At 34.8% G+C, this 20,045-nt stretch overlaps 1 protein-coding gene and 1 pseudogene across 50 annotated transcripts in view; one reads left to right on the top strand and one right to left on the bottom strand.

The window, feature by feature from the left end:
• RIMS1 (regulating synaptic membrane exocytosis 1) overlaps positions 1–20,045 on the bottom strand; it is a 516,521-nt gene that overhangs the window by 68,582 nt on the left and 427,894 nt on the right. For 33 of the 50 annotated variants that reach the window (XM_034962337.3, XM_034962336.3, XM_034962338.3 and 30 more), the window contains one exon: positions 602–837. The exons of 10 other annotated variants lie outside the window; for them this stretch is intronic. In XM_034962337.3, coding sequence (XP_034818228.1) covers positions 602–837 — 236 coding nt within the window. The remainder of the gene's footprint in view (positions 1–601; positions 838–20,045) is intronic. 7 more of the 50 variants (XM_034962340.3, XM_034962353.3, XM_034962351.3 and 4 more) reach the window with 1 other exon arrangement.
• Positions 16,974–18,654, top strand: LOC103784638 (forkhead box protein H1-like; annotated as a pseudogene).

Raw genomic sequence — 20,045 nt, 5'->3', positions numbered from 1 at the left:
TTAAGCTTTTAAATTTATAAGCAGCAGAAAATATCTGAAACACATATTTGTATTAAAACATTACTCCTTGCATAAAACCACTGACCCATTTTTCTAAAGTAAAAATCACTGCTGGGTTTTTACTTACATTGAAACTATAGCAAGTACAGTTCAATTATTATATTTATACAGTACCTTGAAGAGTATATGTCACGTTGCACAACTGACCTTCTTTTCTATAAAAAGTATAGACATAGCCAAAAATAAGTAATTGAATTATGGAACATTTTGAAAAAGAGAACCCTGTTGCTTTTGTTGCATGTAAATAAATTTGGATGTTTAATACTTCTTTGCATTTCCTTGCATATTTGCAAATATGACCTTAATTTTTTTAATTAAAAAATCTGTCCACTTTACAGATTTAAAAGTGATACCTTGTGAAGAGAGCTGTACAGAAAAAATAAACGAATAAATTTAGCAGATTTTCAGAGACAGAAAAATAAATTTTCTTTTCAAAGAAGAACCAAATATGCCACAATTCCATCACAAGCCATAGCATGAAGATCAAGTTTTTCTCTCCATAAAAGAATTGAGTTGTTTAGGTTGAATTCACATCACTCACCTGTTTGACTAAGCTGGGATGTGCTTCTACTCCTTCGAGACACTATGGCAACCACTTTGGCACTAAGGCTGGATCTCCGTTTCTTTCCACCTGCTCCAACTGTACCCACAGCTGTGTCTGACTGGCTGCCGTCATTATGCTCCAGTGTGTACATCTCTCCACTGACACTGGTGCTCTTCATGATGGATCTTCCTGAAGTCCCCATCCGTCTGCCTTGCATTTTGGGGGTAAATGAACTATATTTACAAAGTAAAAACATATATGCATCCATAAATTACAGGTCAGCATCACTGAAATTCTAAATCTAATTTATTTTGAAATAATCCAGACACATTTTTAGGGAGAAAACGCAGTTGAGTAGTGGATCTATACCTACAAATACTTTAGTATCACACCACCACCTGCAAAGTATTTATTACTAGACATGGCTTAAAACAATGCCATTTCAACATGGAATAATTTATAATCTTTTTAAAGATTGTAAAAATAAGTACAACAAATGCCATGCATGGGGAGATGAATGTTACTGACCAATTTTGTAAACAGTATAGTTACTATGTTACCAGAGAAAAACTAAAATATTTCAATTATTAAGAAAAGTTCATATATATTCCACAGAGAAAAATATTTTTAAAAACTTACACTCTTTAAATGTGCCACATAACAAGGCTTAAGAAATGAAAACAGTATTTGTTCTAATTTCCCTTTGGGATTCTAACTAACACATCTTGCTTAATGAGTCTAAGACTGCAAAGAAAGCAAAAACTAAAACTAAAACAACAACAACAAAATGCTTTTGGATTAAGTTTTCCCTCCTCCTTCCTTGTCCCCTCATGCTCCACTTCCTCCACACAAACTTCTTCATCTCATTTCCTTCTTTCAGTGCCTCACACTTGCATGATGTAGGCTGATTTCTTTTTACTTTTTTCTTTCCTATCAAAACTTGTCTATGTTACCAGCTTGTACCAGTTTACCTGAATAGATTCCTTCTCTCCCCAAAGAATATATTATTGTTAATTATTTTATGCAGCATAGAAAGTTAGCTGGGAAAAACTCCTTTCTACTAGCCAAAGTAAACTACGTCTGAGAGTTGAGGAGAGGTAGGGCAAGCAAGCAGGGAGCATGGATGTTAGGATTCTTTTTTTTTTTATACTTCAAGTTTTAGGGTACATGTGCACAATGTGCCGGTTAGTTACATATGTATACATGTGCCATGCTGGTGTGCTGCACCCATTAACTCGTCATTTAGCATTAGGTATATCTCCTAATGCTATCCCTCCCCCCTCCCCCCACCCCACAACAGTCCCCAGAGTGTGATATTCCCCTTCCTGTGTCCATGTGTTCTCATTGTTCAATTCCCATCTATGAGTGAGAACGTGCGGTGTTTGGTTTTTTGTCCTTGCGATAGTTTACTGAGAATGATGTTAGGATTCTTACAACCTTTTAAATTACAATGCATATGCAGCTTTATTATCCATCTAGACCAGTACATTTCTCTCTAATAAAAACCTGGTTTGATACACCTAAAATGACCCTCTTAATTTTATGTTTCCTCAAAATATTTGCAAAAACTAATTATATGACCCTTATTACCATTTTGATCTTCTTCATTTTCTACTTCTTGTTTTGAACTACAAAATACACACTAGCTGATATAGCATCTTTAACAGTGAGGACATTTAATATGTGAGTCAGAATAAATCCTAATATGATTATAAATTATAAAACAGAAAGTCTTGGGATTATGTAACAAGTTTGTTGTCATATATATAATGAGAGAGAAATTGGTATGAGGTGAGTTCATAAAGGTGGGAGAGCAAAATCAGCAAGGAGAGTTTATAAGCTATGGAAAAGAGGTAAGACTGGTCCTTAGGATCCTTCATGGATTGTGAATTGAAAATTGAGACCTCTACTTGATGAGGACAATTTGTAATTTTTAATACTTAGCTGCATTACTTGAACTTGTCCACATCAAAATTCTGATAATAATAAATGATTCGTATTCTTTCAACTTATTCCAGTCAGTTTTTCATTAACTCAAAATTTTAAGTCATTTGCAAATCTGGTAATTTTGCTATGCATTTTATGTACATTTTTCGAGACACAAATGAGAGTATTATTATGTATGATCAGTCCCAAACTGTTTCCTGTGGGATTTATATTCCCAACTCCAGGAGACTTTCTTTCCTGATAAGTATTATGGTCAATTTCTTCTGTGTCTTCACCAACATATTTGAATGCATTATCTAATATGCCACCCATCCTTAAGGCTACTCTATCTGCTTTTCTTTACTATTTTACTTGCAGAATTCTGCTGGAGAATCTACAGAAATGTCAGGATTTGGTCAATTTCATAGTTACAATGTCCATGCTCAATCGAATGCCTACAACAGAGAAAGCAGTGGTTTCTCATCTCTCATCAATTATTTTAGCCCACTCTCCACAATGGTTATTGAAAACTTCTCTTCTGATGATTTTCTAACCTTTAAAGGAAAGTATGAATTAATTAACATGTACCCTTTTTTCTTCCCATTATTTCCATAAAGATGGAATTCTATTACAGCTTGAAATTTCCATCTCTAATATCAGTCACAAAAAAACACCATTGTGAAATTCTGGGCAATGTTCTTTAGTTTATAAAGAAGTTTAAGAGTATAGGGAAATGTCTACTATCATATTTTATTATTAAAATTTAAGATGAACTGGGAAGATTCAAAAGTTTATTTCACGGATATCCAATTTTAGCAGTGAAATATTCTACAATTTTGACAAATAAAAGTTCTGGAAAAAATAGAAAAATATGTATAACAAGTGTTATCATTGGGAGGGGGTTAAGTTATATGAAAAATGATTGGCTGAATAAAATATGAGTTTTTTTCTCAAAAAATATATGTCTAGATGCTTAAAAGCATTCTTTTATGAAGACCTGTGTAGCTTCCTAAACAGTCTATAATATTATAATATTCAATGAAAAACATTTAAGGTATTTTCATTTCTTCTAACTGAGGAGGCAGTTCATAGAATCTAATCAGTCAGATTAATCTAATCAATCTGAAGATTACAGCACAAATATGCTTTCTACTGCCCCATTTCTTACCTTTCATTTGTTCTGCTTCTGTTTCTTGAAAAATTATTCCTATTGCTCATACATATCTGAATCTTTTAAGACACATCTTAAGGTTTTCTGCTTTATAAAGCTACTCAGTCTCTCTAGCTTCATGACTGTTGTCTCCTGGTCCTTTGTTTTACATTTTGTACTGGTTATATTGGGATTCTGATATTTCATAACAGCATGCACTTTATGCACCACTAAAACTGCTACAGCCCCCTTCCCATTGCTGAATGAATAGATTTATGAGTAGGAAGTGAAAAAAAGTGATCAGTATAGAAATATACTGTGCTATAACCCATCTTTAAAAGTCAAACAAAATCCCTTTCCTTTTGATCCCCCCCTTCTTGTAGACTTTTTGCTGAAAAATCTCAAGTAGTTATTTATATATCCTCTCCTCCTATTTTTTTCTGAAGTAATTTGAATCAGGCTTTGTCCCTAACGTTTCACTAAAACTGTCTCTTATCAGTCGCTAATAACTCCACACAGCAAATCCTGTCACTTACCAGTCTTTATCCTCTTGACCTGTCAATATGTCATGCATTTGTCAAAGAATTTGATTCCCTTGTCTTGAAATACTTTATTCTAATGGATTTTCCAAACTCGTGCCTCACTGGCAGGACCTTGATCCTCTTTTATCACTAAATGTAGGAGCTCCTCAATGCCCAGCCCTTTGGCCTATATTCTTCTACATGAACTGAACTCCATAGATGTCTCACCTGGTTCCAAGCATTATGTAGTATCTATATGCTGCAGATCCCAATTGTTTTCCTGCACCTTGTACTTAGCCCTGGACTCCAGATTTATATATCTAGCTGTCAACTGACGTATCTGCTTGGATATATCTAATAAGGCTCTCAAACATAAAGTGTTCAACCCTCAAAAAACCTGCTCCCTCTCCAATCTTCCATATCACATTATAGACACCCATCTACCCAACTGCTCAGAGTAAGAACAAAATATCCAATCTTGGAAGTAAGACAAACCCAACCAACCAACCAAATTGGTTTTCTGGCCACTTTTCTTGAGCATTCCCTAACATGCTTGTGCATTGGCTAACAAGAGCACCTAAGGGTCATTTGACTCTCTACAGAACTGTAAAATTTTGACTTAGTATTTACTCTTATAATTGTAGTCCAAACATTTTATATTCTTTGTAAAGTTAGATGTTAATTTGAAAAAAAAAAACTAATAAAGGGCATATGATTACTATCTGGCTCTAGAGTGGATAACTGGTAAGTCATAGTTTCATTGACTTAGAATACATTATCCAGTTTTGAATCTAACTTAGTAATCTAATTTTAGTATTCCATTTTTCCCCAATAACTATATGTACATGTACAAAATTACAAGGGTTTCTTGGATCATCTTTGGAAACAGCTTGTTATACTGTCGGTTTTCTCACTAATTAATTAAAGCTCCAACATTTGCTATTTTTCTGGTGATTAGTGTTTTAATTTGGAGAATTATGTTCTGATAGTACTGGAAGTCCCACCAAAGACACTTAAATGAACTCCCTACTTAAGCCAATTAGCTGTGTTGTCCAAGCAGGACATTTCATGGGCTCTATAAGCCCAAGGATGCCTTTTCCTGGCTTCTAGATTTAACCTCAAGAGGCAACAGCACAGTCTTCTTTCTGTTTTCTTTTTTTCTGACTCTGGTTTTCTATGCATGTCTTTGTTTTGTTTTGTTTTGTTTTCTTTTGTTTTGTTTCTTTCTGGTTCCAGTTCTTGGCAAGACTGGCTCTGATTCTGCATTGCTTATGACTAATAATACTTTCCCAACTAGTGGCAGTAACAATAGGGAATCTACCTATGGGTGAAATCTGTCAGACGGCTGGCCAACAGATTTCAGTGTTAGAAATACATTGAAAGCTGGGTGGCAGATGACAGAAAATCTAGTTTGGTAGAATTTTTGCAAGTATTTTTTTTTTGAATGCTACTAAAAACTCACATCACTCAAGAAATATATTGTGCACACTGAAAGAAGAAAAACCCTTTAAAATATAGGCTTAGATTCCTATGTTAATTTTAACCCTATAGCTGAGTGGTAACACTGAACCTGCTAGTTCTGTTTGCTAAAAAAAAATATTTTTAATTGGTGACAAAAACATTCTTACTTTGTGTATACCATAGGGATAGTTGTCCAAGTAGCAAATATTAGATCCCAAGGTATTTTGTTTTTATACTTTTGTTTTAAAAATAAGTTTTAATTTTCGATTTCATGGGTACATAGTAGCTATATATATTTATGGGGTACATAAGATTTTTTGGGGGGAGTTCTTTTATTACACTTTAGGTTCTGAGATACATGTGCAGAACATGAAGGTTTGTTACATAGGTATATACGTGCCATGGTGGTTTGCTGCACCCATCAAACCCATCATCTACATTAGGTATTTCTCCTAATGCTATCCCTCCCATAGCCCCCTACCCCCTGACAGGCCTTGGTGTGTGATGTTCCCCTCCCTGTGTTGTCATTGTTCAACTCCCACTTATGAGTGAGAACATGTGGTGTTTGATTTTCTGTTCCTGTGTTAGTTTGCTGAGAATGATGATTTCCAGCTTCATCCATGTCCCTGCAAAGGACATGAATTCACCCTTTTATGGCTGCATAGTATTCCATGGTGCATATGTGCCACATGTTCTTTATCCAGTCTATCACTGATTGGCATTTGGGTTGGTTCCAAGTCTTTGCTATTGTGAATATTGCTGTAATAAACATACTTGTGCATGTGTCTTTATAGTAGAATGGTATTTTACATTTAATAGAACTTCTGTTCTGATTGATCTGTACAGGTAAGTACTTACCTAATTCTAGCATAGAGAATTAAAGAATCCCAGAGAAGAAAGAAACTCAACTTCTAATACTTTAAAAATGCTACCATTTTAAGAAAATTCCCTTTTCAAAAAATTGCTAACTCAGTAGAATCAAAGTGAATTCTTGAAGATAGCAAAGTAGTTTGATAATTTTGGCTTAACAGCAGGTTTATGAAAACCACAATGATATTCTACTTTAAATGTACTAGGATGGCTATAATAAAAAATAGACAATAACAAAGGTTGACTAGAATTAGGAGAAACTGGAGCCGTCAACATTGCTGATGGGGATGTAAAGTGATGCAGCTGCTTTAGAAAATATGATGGCACTTTAAATACAGGTAAACTGGAGCTACCATATGATCCAGCAATTCCATTCCTAAGTATATACTTAAGAGAATCGAAAATATATATCTACACAAACATATATGAACTATTCATATCAAAATTATTCGCAAAAGTCAAAAAGTGGATGGAAACAAAACAAATGCCCATCAACTGATGAATAGAGAAACAAAATGTGTTAAATCCATACAATGAAATATTATCAACCATAAAAAGAAATGAATTTTGGGGACCTCATACTGATAGGTATGGAAAATGAGATCTGGTGGTAATAACACTTTGGTCCACATTATAAATTACACATATGATTTGGTATGAAATAATTAAGCATTAAATGGAAAAGGTGATAAAGTGTCTATACACATTCAGCCAAATCAAAGATGCCATCAGTATTAAGACACATCATTATTTTATGTATTTTTTTGGTGGCTTAAAACAACACAAATTTATTATCTTTCAGTTCTGGAGGTCAGAAGCCCTAAAATCAAGGTGTCAGCTGGGCTATGTTTCATCTGGAGGCTTTAGGGGAGAATATGTTTCTTTGCCTTTTCTAGTTTATGTAGGCTGCCCAAATTCCTTAACTGATGGCCCCTTCCTCTGTCATCAAAGGGAACAATGGCTGGTTGCATACATGTGGAATCACTGTGACCTCTGCTTCTATTGTCATATCTCTGTCTTTGACTGACTCTGCTCCCTCCTTTTTTCACTTATAAGCACTCCTGTTACTACACTGGGCCCACTGGATAACCTTGTACAAGCTCCCTACTTTAAATTCAGACGATAGCAACCTTAATTCCATCTGACACCCCAATTCCCCATTTTTCTGAGGATTATGATATAGGAACCCTTTGTCGGGGGCACATTGTTCTGCCTATCAGACCAAGTAATTCTGGAATGGGGGTATGGAGTCTCTCTCCTAAGAAAGAAAAATGCTAATTAAACGATGACATGCCATCAATTGTAGAATATGTACTGATTGTATAGATGGTAAAATACAAACAAGTAATGTGGATAAAATCAATTAAATTATGGTAACAGACAAACAAGAAACCAATTTAAACAAGAATTTTTAAAAATAATAAAATAACATTAAAGCATCAGAAGCTTACTTTCCCAAACATAGACTGTTACTTATAGATACAGAAGTGATGGGTAATGTAAGACAATCAAATCTGTACCTTCATTTGCCAGACTTTGGTCCATTATTACAATGTAAGGAGGCTGACACAACGTTTTGGAAGAGGATAAAAAACAGAAGTCCTAAAACACCTTCTTTCAGAAAGCAAGAATGTTTTCAGAAGACACGAGGGGCTATGTCAGGATAGTTCCCACTCTTCATGACAAACTTAGCTTAAAAACAATTACAATCAATTTACATACATTCAATCCACTAAAAGAACCTAGAAGTCTACCATAATTCTATTGTAAGCCTTAAGAAGGAACAAGTAGTATAAAGAATAATAATGCATATAAGTTCACAATGATGTTTACAAAAATTTTAAAAGTTAAATAACAAAAATTATTTGAGCCCTACACTTACATCTGGATCAATACACAAGTTACTAACCACAAACAGTAGATCAATATTGTTGATCAATATTAAGAAGCCATCTCCAGGCATCCATCCTATAATTTTCAGTGGTCATAACACAGGGACTGGTGATTAATAATCAAGGTGGCATTAAATACCTCCTAAAGGTGTCTGGTGGACCTATTTTGATAATAAGAATCAGAACTAAAAAATGAACTCAAGTTAGATCACTATTTATATTCAATCTCTTCAAGTAAGCTGGACCTTAAGAAGTAATGATCTCTGTAATTTTTATTAAATCTCATTCCCACACACATACATGTGTTGAGTTTTATGTGAAGCTATAAGTAGTCTTCAGTGTTGAGGGCTTATGCACATTTTGTTAGTTTATTCCTAGGTCTTAGATTTATTTCTAGGTATTTTATATTTCTGACTATATTACATTGATGGCATTTTGTAAATTTCATTTCCTAGGTTTGTTTGTTGCTAGTACATAAAAATAAAATTCCTTTTCATATGTTAACCTTATACCCAGTGACTTTGCAAAATTCATTAATTCTAATAGTTATATATATATTTATATAGACTTCTATGTTCTTTTAGTGGATTGAATATATGTAAATGGACTGTAATTGTTTTTAAGCTAAGTTTGTCATGAAGAGAAATATTTTATATATTTCCTATATGCATAATCACATAAACTGTAAATAATGATCTATGAATTCATCCATCATTTATCATCCCTCTCTCTATCTGGATTCAATTTGCTAAAATTTTGTTTGGGGTCTCTCTATTTTAATGAGAGATTTTGTCCTATTTTTTCTATCTTGTAATGTCCTTACCAAATGCATCAAGGAAAGGCTGCCATCACCGAGTTTCAAAATGTTCCTTAGGAAAAAATTGTGGAAGATAAGAGTATTTATTCTTTAAATATTTGTAATTATCAGGATCTACCGGGGTCAGGATATTTCTTGGTGAAAAGGTTGAAAACAATTACAGAATCATTTAAGAAACTAAATATAGAACTCTTCAGCTTTTTAGTTTATTCTTATGTCATTTTTAGTAAGTTGTACTTTTCAGAAAATTTGTATATTTCATGTAAGTCAGGGTTAGGAAAATTTATTTTGTAAAGGGCCAGATAGCAAATATTTCATACTGACTCTGTTGCAACCACTCGACTCTGTTGCAACCACTCAATTGTTGTGGCGGGAAAACAGCCATAGACAATATATTAGGAAATGGGCATAGATGTGTTCCAGTAAACTTTTATTCACAATAATAGGCAGTGGGCCAGATTTAGCCTGCTGGCCATAGTTTGCTCACTGTGATCGGAATTGAAAAACTTACCATCGTAAGTTGTTTACAATATCATTTATATATCTATAATATGTATTATTGTCCCTTTTCATTCTATGATATTGGTAATTTTTACTGAGTACATTTACTTTTGATGCAATTATTGATACAGATGTAGTTCCATCCACCACTTTCTGTTTATTTGTAGTCATCCCATCTGTTTGTTGTTTTACTTCTCCTTTTGCCTAATTAGGTATTTTTATTATTCCACACTTTTTCAACTATTAGCATCTGAGTTGTGCATTCTTCTATTATGCTATTAGTGACTACCCTAAAGATTAAAATATGCACTTTGACTTACTTAAATCCTCAAGTTAGACATTTTAACCAATTTCAAAATAATGCAAGATCTGTACAATAACTTACTTCCATTTACTCCCCTCCCACCTTTCACTCAGGTATTTTATATATTTTTCACGTCTACATATGTTTTAACTACCACAAGATGTTGTTTTTATCATTATGAACTCTTTCCAATGTTCTTCATTCTTCCTCAAGGCTAGTGCTTCCAACTGGAGATACTTTTCTTCAACATGAACTCCCATTAGTATTTTTTGTAGTGCTGGTCACCTCGTGATGAATTCTCTTTGTTATCTATCTATCTATCTATCTATCTATCTATCTATCTATCTATCTATCTATCTATGCATGCATGCACTCATTTATTTATTTCCTGAAAGACATTTCTGGGTAATATTTACTAAGCATAAAATTGTAAGTTGGACATTTTTGTTTTTTCCTTTCAGAATTCTTTCTTTTGGCCATTCCACCAAATTTGGGGTCTCATAATATGTGCTGAAATTTCAGCTAGTCATATCTTTGCTTCTCCAAAGATATTATCTCTTTTTTCCCCTGAGATTCTTTTAAGAAATGTTTTTCTTTAGTTTTCTGTACTTTGATTACAATAATGCTGATTTTTTTCTCTCTTACATATATTATTGGGTATGTAAAGATTTCAGATTTGTAATTTGATGTCTTTTATCAGTCCTGGAAAATTGTCGGTCTGTAATTCAGTATTCAAGTGTTGCTTCTGTCATTTCCTCTCCTTCTGGGACTCTATATACATTAGAATTTTTCATCATGTTCAACTTGTTTATATTCTCCTCCAATTTCTGTCTCTTCTCTCTGTACATCAACTCCTATACTTTCTACTGACTAGTTCATTAATTCTTGGTTTTACTGTTTTTCATATGTCATTAAACCCACTATTACTTTTTTTTAATTTTTAAATTATAATTTAATTTTTTAAAATGGATTCCAGGTCTCTGTTAAATAATCCATCCTCCTTTGATTTCTTTAACATATTAATCACAGATATTTTAAAGTCTCTCTCTATTTGATAACTCTTGTTACAAGTGTTTAGCCAGGTAGTCCTTTTTTTCATTGTTAAACATGACTCATAAATTTTAATCGATGTAAAACTGTGTGGATGAAACCCTGTGGAGGCTCTGGATGATATTATTTTCCTCCAAAATAGGTAAAATTCTCATTTGATTGACAGAAAGATTTCATCTTGTTCTTGTACAGAGTTTGGGTTTAAAGATTTGCTATTATTCACAGAGTGTAATGCTTATTTCTAGAGTTTGGCCCTTCTGAGATATTTAAAAAAAACCAAAAGTGTTTGTCATACCCCTCTAACTATGGGAACTTGAAGTCCAATCCATCTCCCCAGCACTGGCAGCTGCTGGAATTTGTGCTTGGCTCTTTGGCCTTCCAGCTGCTGCTTTTTGTTTGCTTTCCTGGAAACGTCCCTGTGCATAGACAGCTCACTGGTCAACGTATGAAGGAAATCTATAGCAAAATTTGAAGCCTTCCACCCTCACAATTTCCCATTTCTCTGTCAGTTCCTGAATTGTGAAATTTATTTTCTCAGCCTAGTAAGTAAGAACACTGCTCTCTGCTTAAGGCTCTATTATCCTATGTCACCAAATTGGAAAGTAACTTCAGAGGAAACTAGGATGAACTTACCACTTACCTTGTGTTTTCCCCTCCTTTCAAAAATTGAAACTACTCAAATTTCTGCCTGCTTTGTTGCTCTCAAAGGCCTTCCAATAGTTTTTGCTGTTGTTTTTCATTATTTTTTCTTGTTCAGCTTTTATAGTTTTATATGTGGAGAAGTTAGTCTGATATAAACTATACTGTCATGCCTGGGGAACTGGGACCATGTAATATTATTGCTTATTTTTGAATAAGGGTAGAATTAGACCAGTTATGTTGCTATCAAAATGTTCATAGGATTTCATAATGAAGACATACGTTAAAATCATGCTATACCAGTTTATTTGTAAATTATACTGAATAGCTTTTGCCACATTGATTCCTATATACAGTCCCCCAATACCCTGCTTCTGCCACAGAATGGCAGACCTGAGATGGTCCTCTTCTGAGTCCATGTAGTCTGCTACTATGAGGTATAAAATACTGTTTCAAGGTGCTCCAGGGCTAAAACTTCCCCTAGCTCTTACATATTCTAGAAGGGAATTTTTCATTGGGCTTTTTAAGGCTGTGACATTTATTTTAGAGAGCTTCACATTCTGTTCAATAGCTGAACAAGTAAGCATCTATTTTTGGCATTTCCTCTCATTTTGGTTCAGATTTCACTGAATTTGAAAATTGCTTTCTATAGCTTATTATTTACAGATGTGGTTAAATCCTAGTTTCATGTTAGATGGAGTTTTTAGTCTTTTTAGTCTTCTTATAAAATTGAGGTGAGTAAACACATCTGTTCTCTGTAACTTTAAATCTGTGATCATGAGTTCTCTTTGAGAAGTAAAATGAGTAGGCCTTGATGACTCATTTGAACATGCATTCCCATTGGGAGTGATACTGTCCCCAGAAGGGGATAACTGATTCTTGATGAAGGTAGAGGGAACAAAAAAATCTTAGATAATACAATGGGGTTAGTGGTCCTCCAAAGGCCTGCAGTATATAAATAGTATGTCTCTAGTATTAAAATTTCATGTAAGGAGGGCAATTAGGAAAGGAACACCTAAAAGATCCCTTAGGGGAGTGATAATAAAAAAGGATTGAGAAATATTGAATTAGGAAGAGGACTGGGGAGAGGTAAAAATCTGGGTGGCTTCCAGTTCTTCGATTTGGGAACTGGGTGGATAATGGTGTAAAAAGCATATAATTATTCTGTTAAAATACTAAACAAGCCGATAATGTTTTCATACTTGTTCTAAGAAATGTTGTTTTACAAGTAACCAGTTAAAAATACATCTGCTCATGTATTTCTAATCTATTGTAAATGCAACACATACAAAAAACAAATGCATACTTAAACAAAAGCTGATATACATACTCAGTGAATACCAAAACATGAGAAAACAATGACTTACATCATGTATGGACCATAAAACTATATAAATGAGTCACAAATAATAAAGTCATAAAATTAAAGATGAATACACACAAATGCTGCCTTGATATATCTGTTGTAGTTTACAAAGTAACAAATACTACAACTAATTTGTTGTATTAGTGATTCAGAAAGCTTTGAAAATATTTCCACTAATTATAAGAAAATAGCATATATGCCATCTTGAGGATACATCAAGGTCTATGCTTTCTTTATTCATTATGCTGCATAAGTAGTACGTATACAGTTAGCAAATATCAATCAATCCACACTTGGTTATCATGTCTATGCTTTAAGAGAGTCTAGCTGAAATCAAGGTAATCATATGTTAAAATGAGTAAAGAAACAAAGCTTTAAATGATGACTTTCTAAATGAATAAAAAAAAAAGTAAAAATATACTTTAAAAATTTTACTATATTGCTTTAAATTGAACATATATCAAGAGTAGTATAAAAAAGCATAGTATAAAGTCTATTAACTGTACAAGCTGAAGTAATGAGCTTGGAAATAATATATATTTCCCTGGACAATCTATATAATGCTATTTAAAGCTAAAATGCTAAAAAACAATAATAAGTATTTATCTCATATACCAAGTGTATAATAAACATAATATATAGTAGAAAAACAGACCAACTAAAACCAATATAGAACATTCTGGTAGTTTTCTTTTTCTTTGGAATTTGTTTTTTCTTAGTGTATTATACTGAAGTTTCACTATACATTGCATAATCCTTCAGCCAAATTATGGTACTATCTGAATTTTAAAAACAGGTAATAACTAGAGAAGTAGACCACATCTCATATTTTAATTTTCTCCTTGGAAGTAATAGCACTAGAATTTACTGTGCCATATATTTTGGTTTACAATATGTTTTTAAAGCAGCAGTGCCTGGCTTCCTTTTTAAAAATAAACTACTTCACAGACTTCTGTTGTACTAAACAAATACTAGTAGAACTGCTTTAGTTGAAGTTGCTGAAGTCCTACAGTCTAGGAATTCTCCTCCCCGTTTAGTTTTTCTCCTGCTCCTTGGACAACTTTCTCCTGTCTATCAGGCAATTCTTGGAGACAATAAGGTTCATTAGAACACCAACAGTCCATGGGCATAACTTTGAAAACCACTCTAATAAAACTGAACTCGTCAAGTGTCAAATCCAACTGTTAAATTCATCCAACTCACCATGAAGCACTGTGAAGTGGATAAGTTAAATATTAGTAATCAAAATTCGAATTTTAAATGCTGTTGCACTATATTATGTGTTAGCCGTCTCTCAGAAGACATTCAAGGATGACTTAAAAGTATAAAGTAACTTACCTAATACTTCATACCATGTATGCAGTAACTGAGTTATAAAGCACAATGCTATATTTTCAAAGTATTCTGATATACACTATTTCATTTTATTCTCAGTCTGGTAAGGTAGGAGTGGCAGGTATGATTCGCATTTTTCAGACGAATATACATTTAATATTATTATTACACTTGTATGAAAATCCACTAAAAACATAGATCTAGGAATCATGTGCTTTGTTTTATACTAGATAGTGTACGGCACCTGCGTATAAGATGTATCCAATAAATGACTGGTGAATAAGTAAATGAATAAATCTATGACTAAGTGAAAAAAAAATCAAGGTCTAAAGAAGTTGTACACTTGTTGAATGAAGCTCTCAATATTGGTTAGTAGAAGTACTGAGCCATAGCTGACAGAACCAAAGATTCACATCTGAGTCAAAAGCAGTCTTTAAGGGCAGGCTGGTAGTCTTCACTGGCATAGGAACTCTGATCACAAGATGCTGTTTATTCAGCAATCACTAACCACTCCCTTAACTTCAGGCTCACTTCATTCTTCTCCCTTATATTCAATATCCTCTGAGACTTCAGAATCTCTTTCTCAGTTTGAGCTGTATCAACCTTTACCTCCCACATTAGTTCTTCATTCTCCTGCTTCCATTACACCTCATGACTGAAATGGTCCTGTCTCTGCTGGCGCTCTCTTCTTTCCTGAAAGTTTTCCAGTTCTTGGCTCCCTTCACCATCTCCTTCTATGTTCCTGATTGTTATTTTTCTTAAGCCCCTTAGATATTACTTCCAGTTCAACATCCAACTCTGCTTGCTCTGCCTTGGCATTTGCCCTCTAACTTGGGATAAAGTCTCTAGGGCCATGATCCTTCTTACTTTTCACACCTACATGTTTTTTCTTATTTATTAATTATTTTTAAATATTATCCTTTTCAAGTAAGCAAATTTAAAAAAAATTTTTTAAAAATGGTAACACATCAAATATGAACTATTTCTGGCAGTATGGTAGATGATATATTCTGATTCTAAAAAATCCTTTCACTTCCAAATGCCTAGTAATTATGATAGGAAAATTACAACAAATGCCTGTTAAAATACCAACTTGAGGTCACAAGAAAGAAAGGCATATGTCCTTAGCCAAAAACCAAACGAGAACTAAAACAGGTCGGTAAGTGAATGATGAATCTTTGGAAACCTTTCAGGTCTAGTGAGGAGTTAGAACTGAAATCCTCATGAGTCAAGACCCTTAAAGAACAACAAGGAAAAACGTGTGTCTCAGTCTAAGCTCTCACAGACCCTCACTGGTGGCTTTCTAATGCACTTTTCTCAGAGAGGAGAATGATCCAGAATGAAGGTCTAAGATGCACGAAAAATGGTTAGCAAAGAAACTAGAATACATATGGTTTAATATAAGGCATTTAAAAAAATAACATGCAATAAGGGGAAAATGAACCAATCTATAATTAAAACATTGTACAAGAATATGCAATTGGGGGAGGGATAGTAGCACAGCGAAGCATATGACAGTCATTTTTTTTCCTAGGAGAAAGTAGAGGTAATTATTAATTTTAAATTGACTACTTAACAAAATTTATATGCTTGAGAAACTAGTCAGTAAAAATCACAGAAACTGCATAATTTCCAGTGTAATGGAGGGGGGAAATGAAAGAAAAATAACTCAATTAAAAACCGATCAGGAAAGAGAAAAAATAGAATAAGAAAAATTAAAAGCATACACCAATATAGAAGTAATTCCAAGTCTATAAGAATCAAAATAAATGCAAATTGATAAGCTAGCCAATTAAATGATAGAGATTGTGTGGTCAGAAAAAAATTAAACCTAGCTATTTGCTGTTTACGTGAGTATAACACATTGGTCATAGAAAAGTTGACACAAAAAGATGTGAACAGTGAATAGTTAGATTGAACACTAACTGAAAATAGCTTGTGTTATCATGTAAGAAAAATTGACTTTAAAACAAAATAATACTATAAGGAATAAAGAGATTTATTACATAATGATAAAAGGTTAAATCGCCAGAAAGACAAAATAATTCTGAACTTGAACCTAATTAAGTAATCTCATATATGAAAAAATGGACAGAATAATAAAGAAGTTGACAAATCCTCTTCATAGATCTTAACTGAGCATTTTCAGTAAATACCAAATCGAATAGGCAAAAGAGTAGTAAAGCCATTCAGTGTAGATAATAAGCTTCATGTATTGGATATATAGATAACTCTAACTCAAGATTTTCATATGCATCACAAAAATCCAAGGATTACTTTTGAATTTTATCCTGTATTGCCTTACTGAATTGAAGAACTATTGTGAAATAAGGGGCATTTGAAATTATTTTCTATAACACTTTTCAAACATAACTGTAATATCAAGATTGACATTCCAGAATATATTAACTTCTATATTTGTTATCACAACTTAAAATATAAAATAATTTAACCTATATTGTTTTAAAATCCTCAAATAAATAGAAGAACATTCCTTTCAGTATATGCTTACTGATTATTATGCCTACTGACATCAAATGCCAAATTTTACTAAATGTATAGTTGTGGACCCTGCAAAGCTCCAGGCCAAGGGCAACTTCTGGGCGGTCGACATAAGCCTGATCCCAGCAGAGTCACTATGGTGGCAGAACACAGCCCTGTGCAGGTGCTGGCAGAACTGGGGTGCATGTGGAGCCTTCACCAAGGACCTGGGGCCCTACTTGCTGCGAGATGCTCCCAGTCCCCTGCTGCCACCCCGTGAGGGCTTCAGCATCAAGTCCCTGCTAGGGGACTCTGGGGAGGGGGCACCCTGGTCGGGACTGGTGCCACAGAGCAGCCCAGCTCCTTCAGGCATGGGGAGCAGTGGGGAGGAGGTGGTGCCCACCCCACCCCTGCCCTCCTCTGAGAGGCCTCTGTGGCCTCTCTGCCCTCTTCCCAGCCCCATAAGAATGGAGGGGGAGGCTTCTCAGCAGGGAGCCACTGGGCCCTCGACCCTCTCCACAGAGCCTAGGGCCTGGTCTCTCCACTCTACTGCAGGACACCTCAGTTCTTGGGTGGCTGTCCAGTGGGGGACACAGGGCCTCCCCCTGGGGGCAGCTGCCCACCTCCTACTTGCCTATCTACACTCCCAATGTGGTAATGCCCTTGGCACCACCACCCACCTACTGTCCCCAGTGTCTACCGTCAACCGGCCCTGCCTACTAGGGAGTGGCCTCTGAAACCAGAGGGCCCCCAGGACTGCTCTGGGATCTAGACACCCTCTTCCCGGAGGTGCCACCCAATAAAAGCATCTATGACATTTGGGTCAGCCACGCTTGGGACCTGGTGGCTCCTGCTCCAGGCTGGTTGCTCTCTTGGTGCAGCCTGTGAGGCTCCTAAGGCAGGGGCTCCTCCTCCCTCCACCTCCCATCCCCAGCTTCTTGATAGGGAGCCAAGGCCAGGAGGGTGTCTGCAACCACAGCAGCCTCAAAACACCAGGCAGCAGCCTTGCTGAGCATCCACGGTATTTATTGGACTACCCCACACGTGGTTGTGGCCAGCTGGGCATGACCCTGATCCTGGTCATGCCTCTGTTTCCCCTACACCCAGAGGCAAGGCTGGAGGAGCAGGGCTGAGCCTGGAATAGCCCTTCCTTGTCTCCTCTTCTCTGTCCACCACCCATCCATCTGTCACCAGGTATCACCTCCCCTCCTGTGCTCCAAGCTGGGGGAGGGAGAGCCTAATGGTAGATCCAGCCTGAAGTCCTGCCCTCTCTCATCTGTCTGGGAAGGAGGTAGCACCTTTTTTGGGAAAAAGGTTAGGGAGTAGACTGGACCCTACATGGTCATGGTGGTGGGGAAGATAACAGGAATTTACAATGTTTTTTTTGTTTTGTTTGTTTTAAAAAGAAGATAATAAAGTCCTTACACATGATAGGAACTAAAAACTTTGCTGCTTATTATTACAACTTATATGTAAATATATTCTATCATTATAATTAATTAGCTGAGTAAACAGAACTATAAAAAATATGCAGATGTTAGTTGCTAAAAAATAAAGAAGAAACAGTAATATATTAAGAAAAATTATTCCTCATAGTGTTACCTATAAGGGCAGGGAATATTTACATCTGAAGAGCCTGCAATGCTTGTTCACAGGACTTTGATGCTTTTATGCTGATGTCATTTTATTCTTTATCATTCCAAACTATCATCTCTCAGGTTTTTACCACAGGATTGACGATGGAAGCAAAATAACTCCATGTGTTTGTGTGTCTCTCTCTCTGTGTGTGTGTGTACTGCTGCATGTGTGTCTATGAGAATATGTAGACAGAAGAATGCATATGAAGGGATAACTAGTCTACAAATGTCAGAAGAGAAGACGTGTCACATCTTATTTTTTCTCTCTATTCTTCCTAATTATTCTAAGAGCAAATATGTACCGCATATGACAAATCACTGACATATAGTATGAGATTACAAGAAAAGTAGCTCTTTATGTTAGCTTAAGGGGAAACTTGTTTAACTATTAGCTGTAGTGCTTAAATTTACATAATCCACTTACATAAAATAAACTCTCAGTTTATATGGGTTTTAAACTACAAAGAAGGGAAAGGAAGCTGAAAACAAAAAAGTGCTTAGAGAAAGTAGATTTATCACTAAGAAGTTTATTTATACTCTTTTTAGGTCCACCCCTCTTCCCACCATCTTCACTAAATATGAAAATTCATATGAAGCAATGAAGCAAAAAAATCCTCTATCTTTTGCTTCTTGTCATGATATGGTTATAGTCCATGCTGATTTGTTGAGTTGCCATGTTCTCCACAAAGTAACACTGGTTCCAATACACTACTAACATGTAGTTTTCCCCATTCTCCTTGTATAAAATCATAGTCTCTTGTCATTGTTTTCCTATTCTTTCTAAAAGAAATCACATAGCCAAATTTTATAGGAAGATAAATTTTTGAAGAATCCTACTTCTGAAATTTTAGGAGAATGAAAATGAACTCACAAGTTATTCTATACAATTGGTTAGTAATACAAATTCTATTCACTAGTAATACTTTAAAGCATAGGGCTCAAGGTACTTGGCTCTACAGTGAATACAAACAAAAATTACTTCAAATTGTTTTCAGTGAATAAGGTAAAAAAAAAAGTCCTTGGTTACATCCTATTTATTACATTCTTTGGTAATTCAACAGTTTTAAAAACATTCTATCTTATTAAGAATTCAATAAAAAGGAATCTATAAGAATACTTCTTACCCCTTGATCTTAGCTTAATATGGCTACATTCTTGAGCTCTTATAATTCTTCCTTAAATTTTAAAGAACTTTATATTCTTTTAGAGTCAGATGCTGAGAACACCAAAAGTAAAGATAAAAGATTTTCTACTAATATCTTTATCAGTTGAAATTGCTCATGTTAGATTATCAGAGTATGAAATTGTTAAATAACAGCAGGATGATTACTTTTAATTTGCTTCAACAAACAAGAGAGAATTTTCAAAATTCAATTCATTGTACATCATCAAAATGTGCACTAACATCAGACTTTCAGAGTATTGGAAAAGTGTTTGTTCATATTTTTAACACTTATATTTATTGGACCTCTCATCAACACCAAAATTCCT

Source organism: Pan paniscus, chromosome 5 (genome assembly GCF_029289425.2).
Source record: "Pan paniscus chromosome 5, NHGRI_mPanPan1-v2.0_pri, whole genome shotgun sequence".
In the NCBI taxonomy this organism is placed as follows: Eukaryota; Metazoa; Chordata; class Mammalia; order Primates; family Hominidae; genus Pan; species Pan paniscus.
This window is presented reverse-complemented; position numbering and strand designations above follow the sequence as displayed.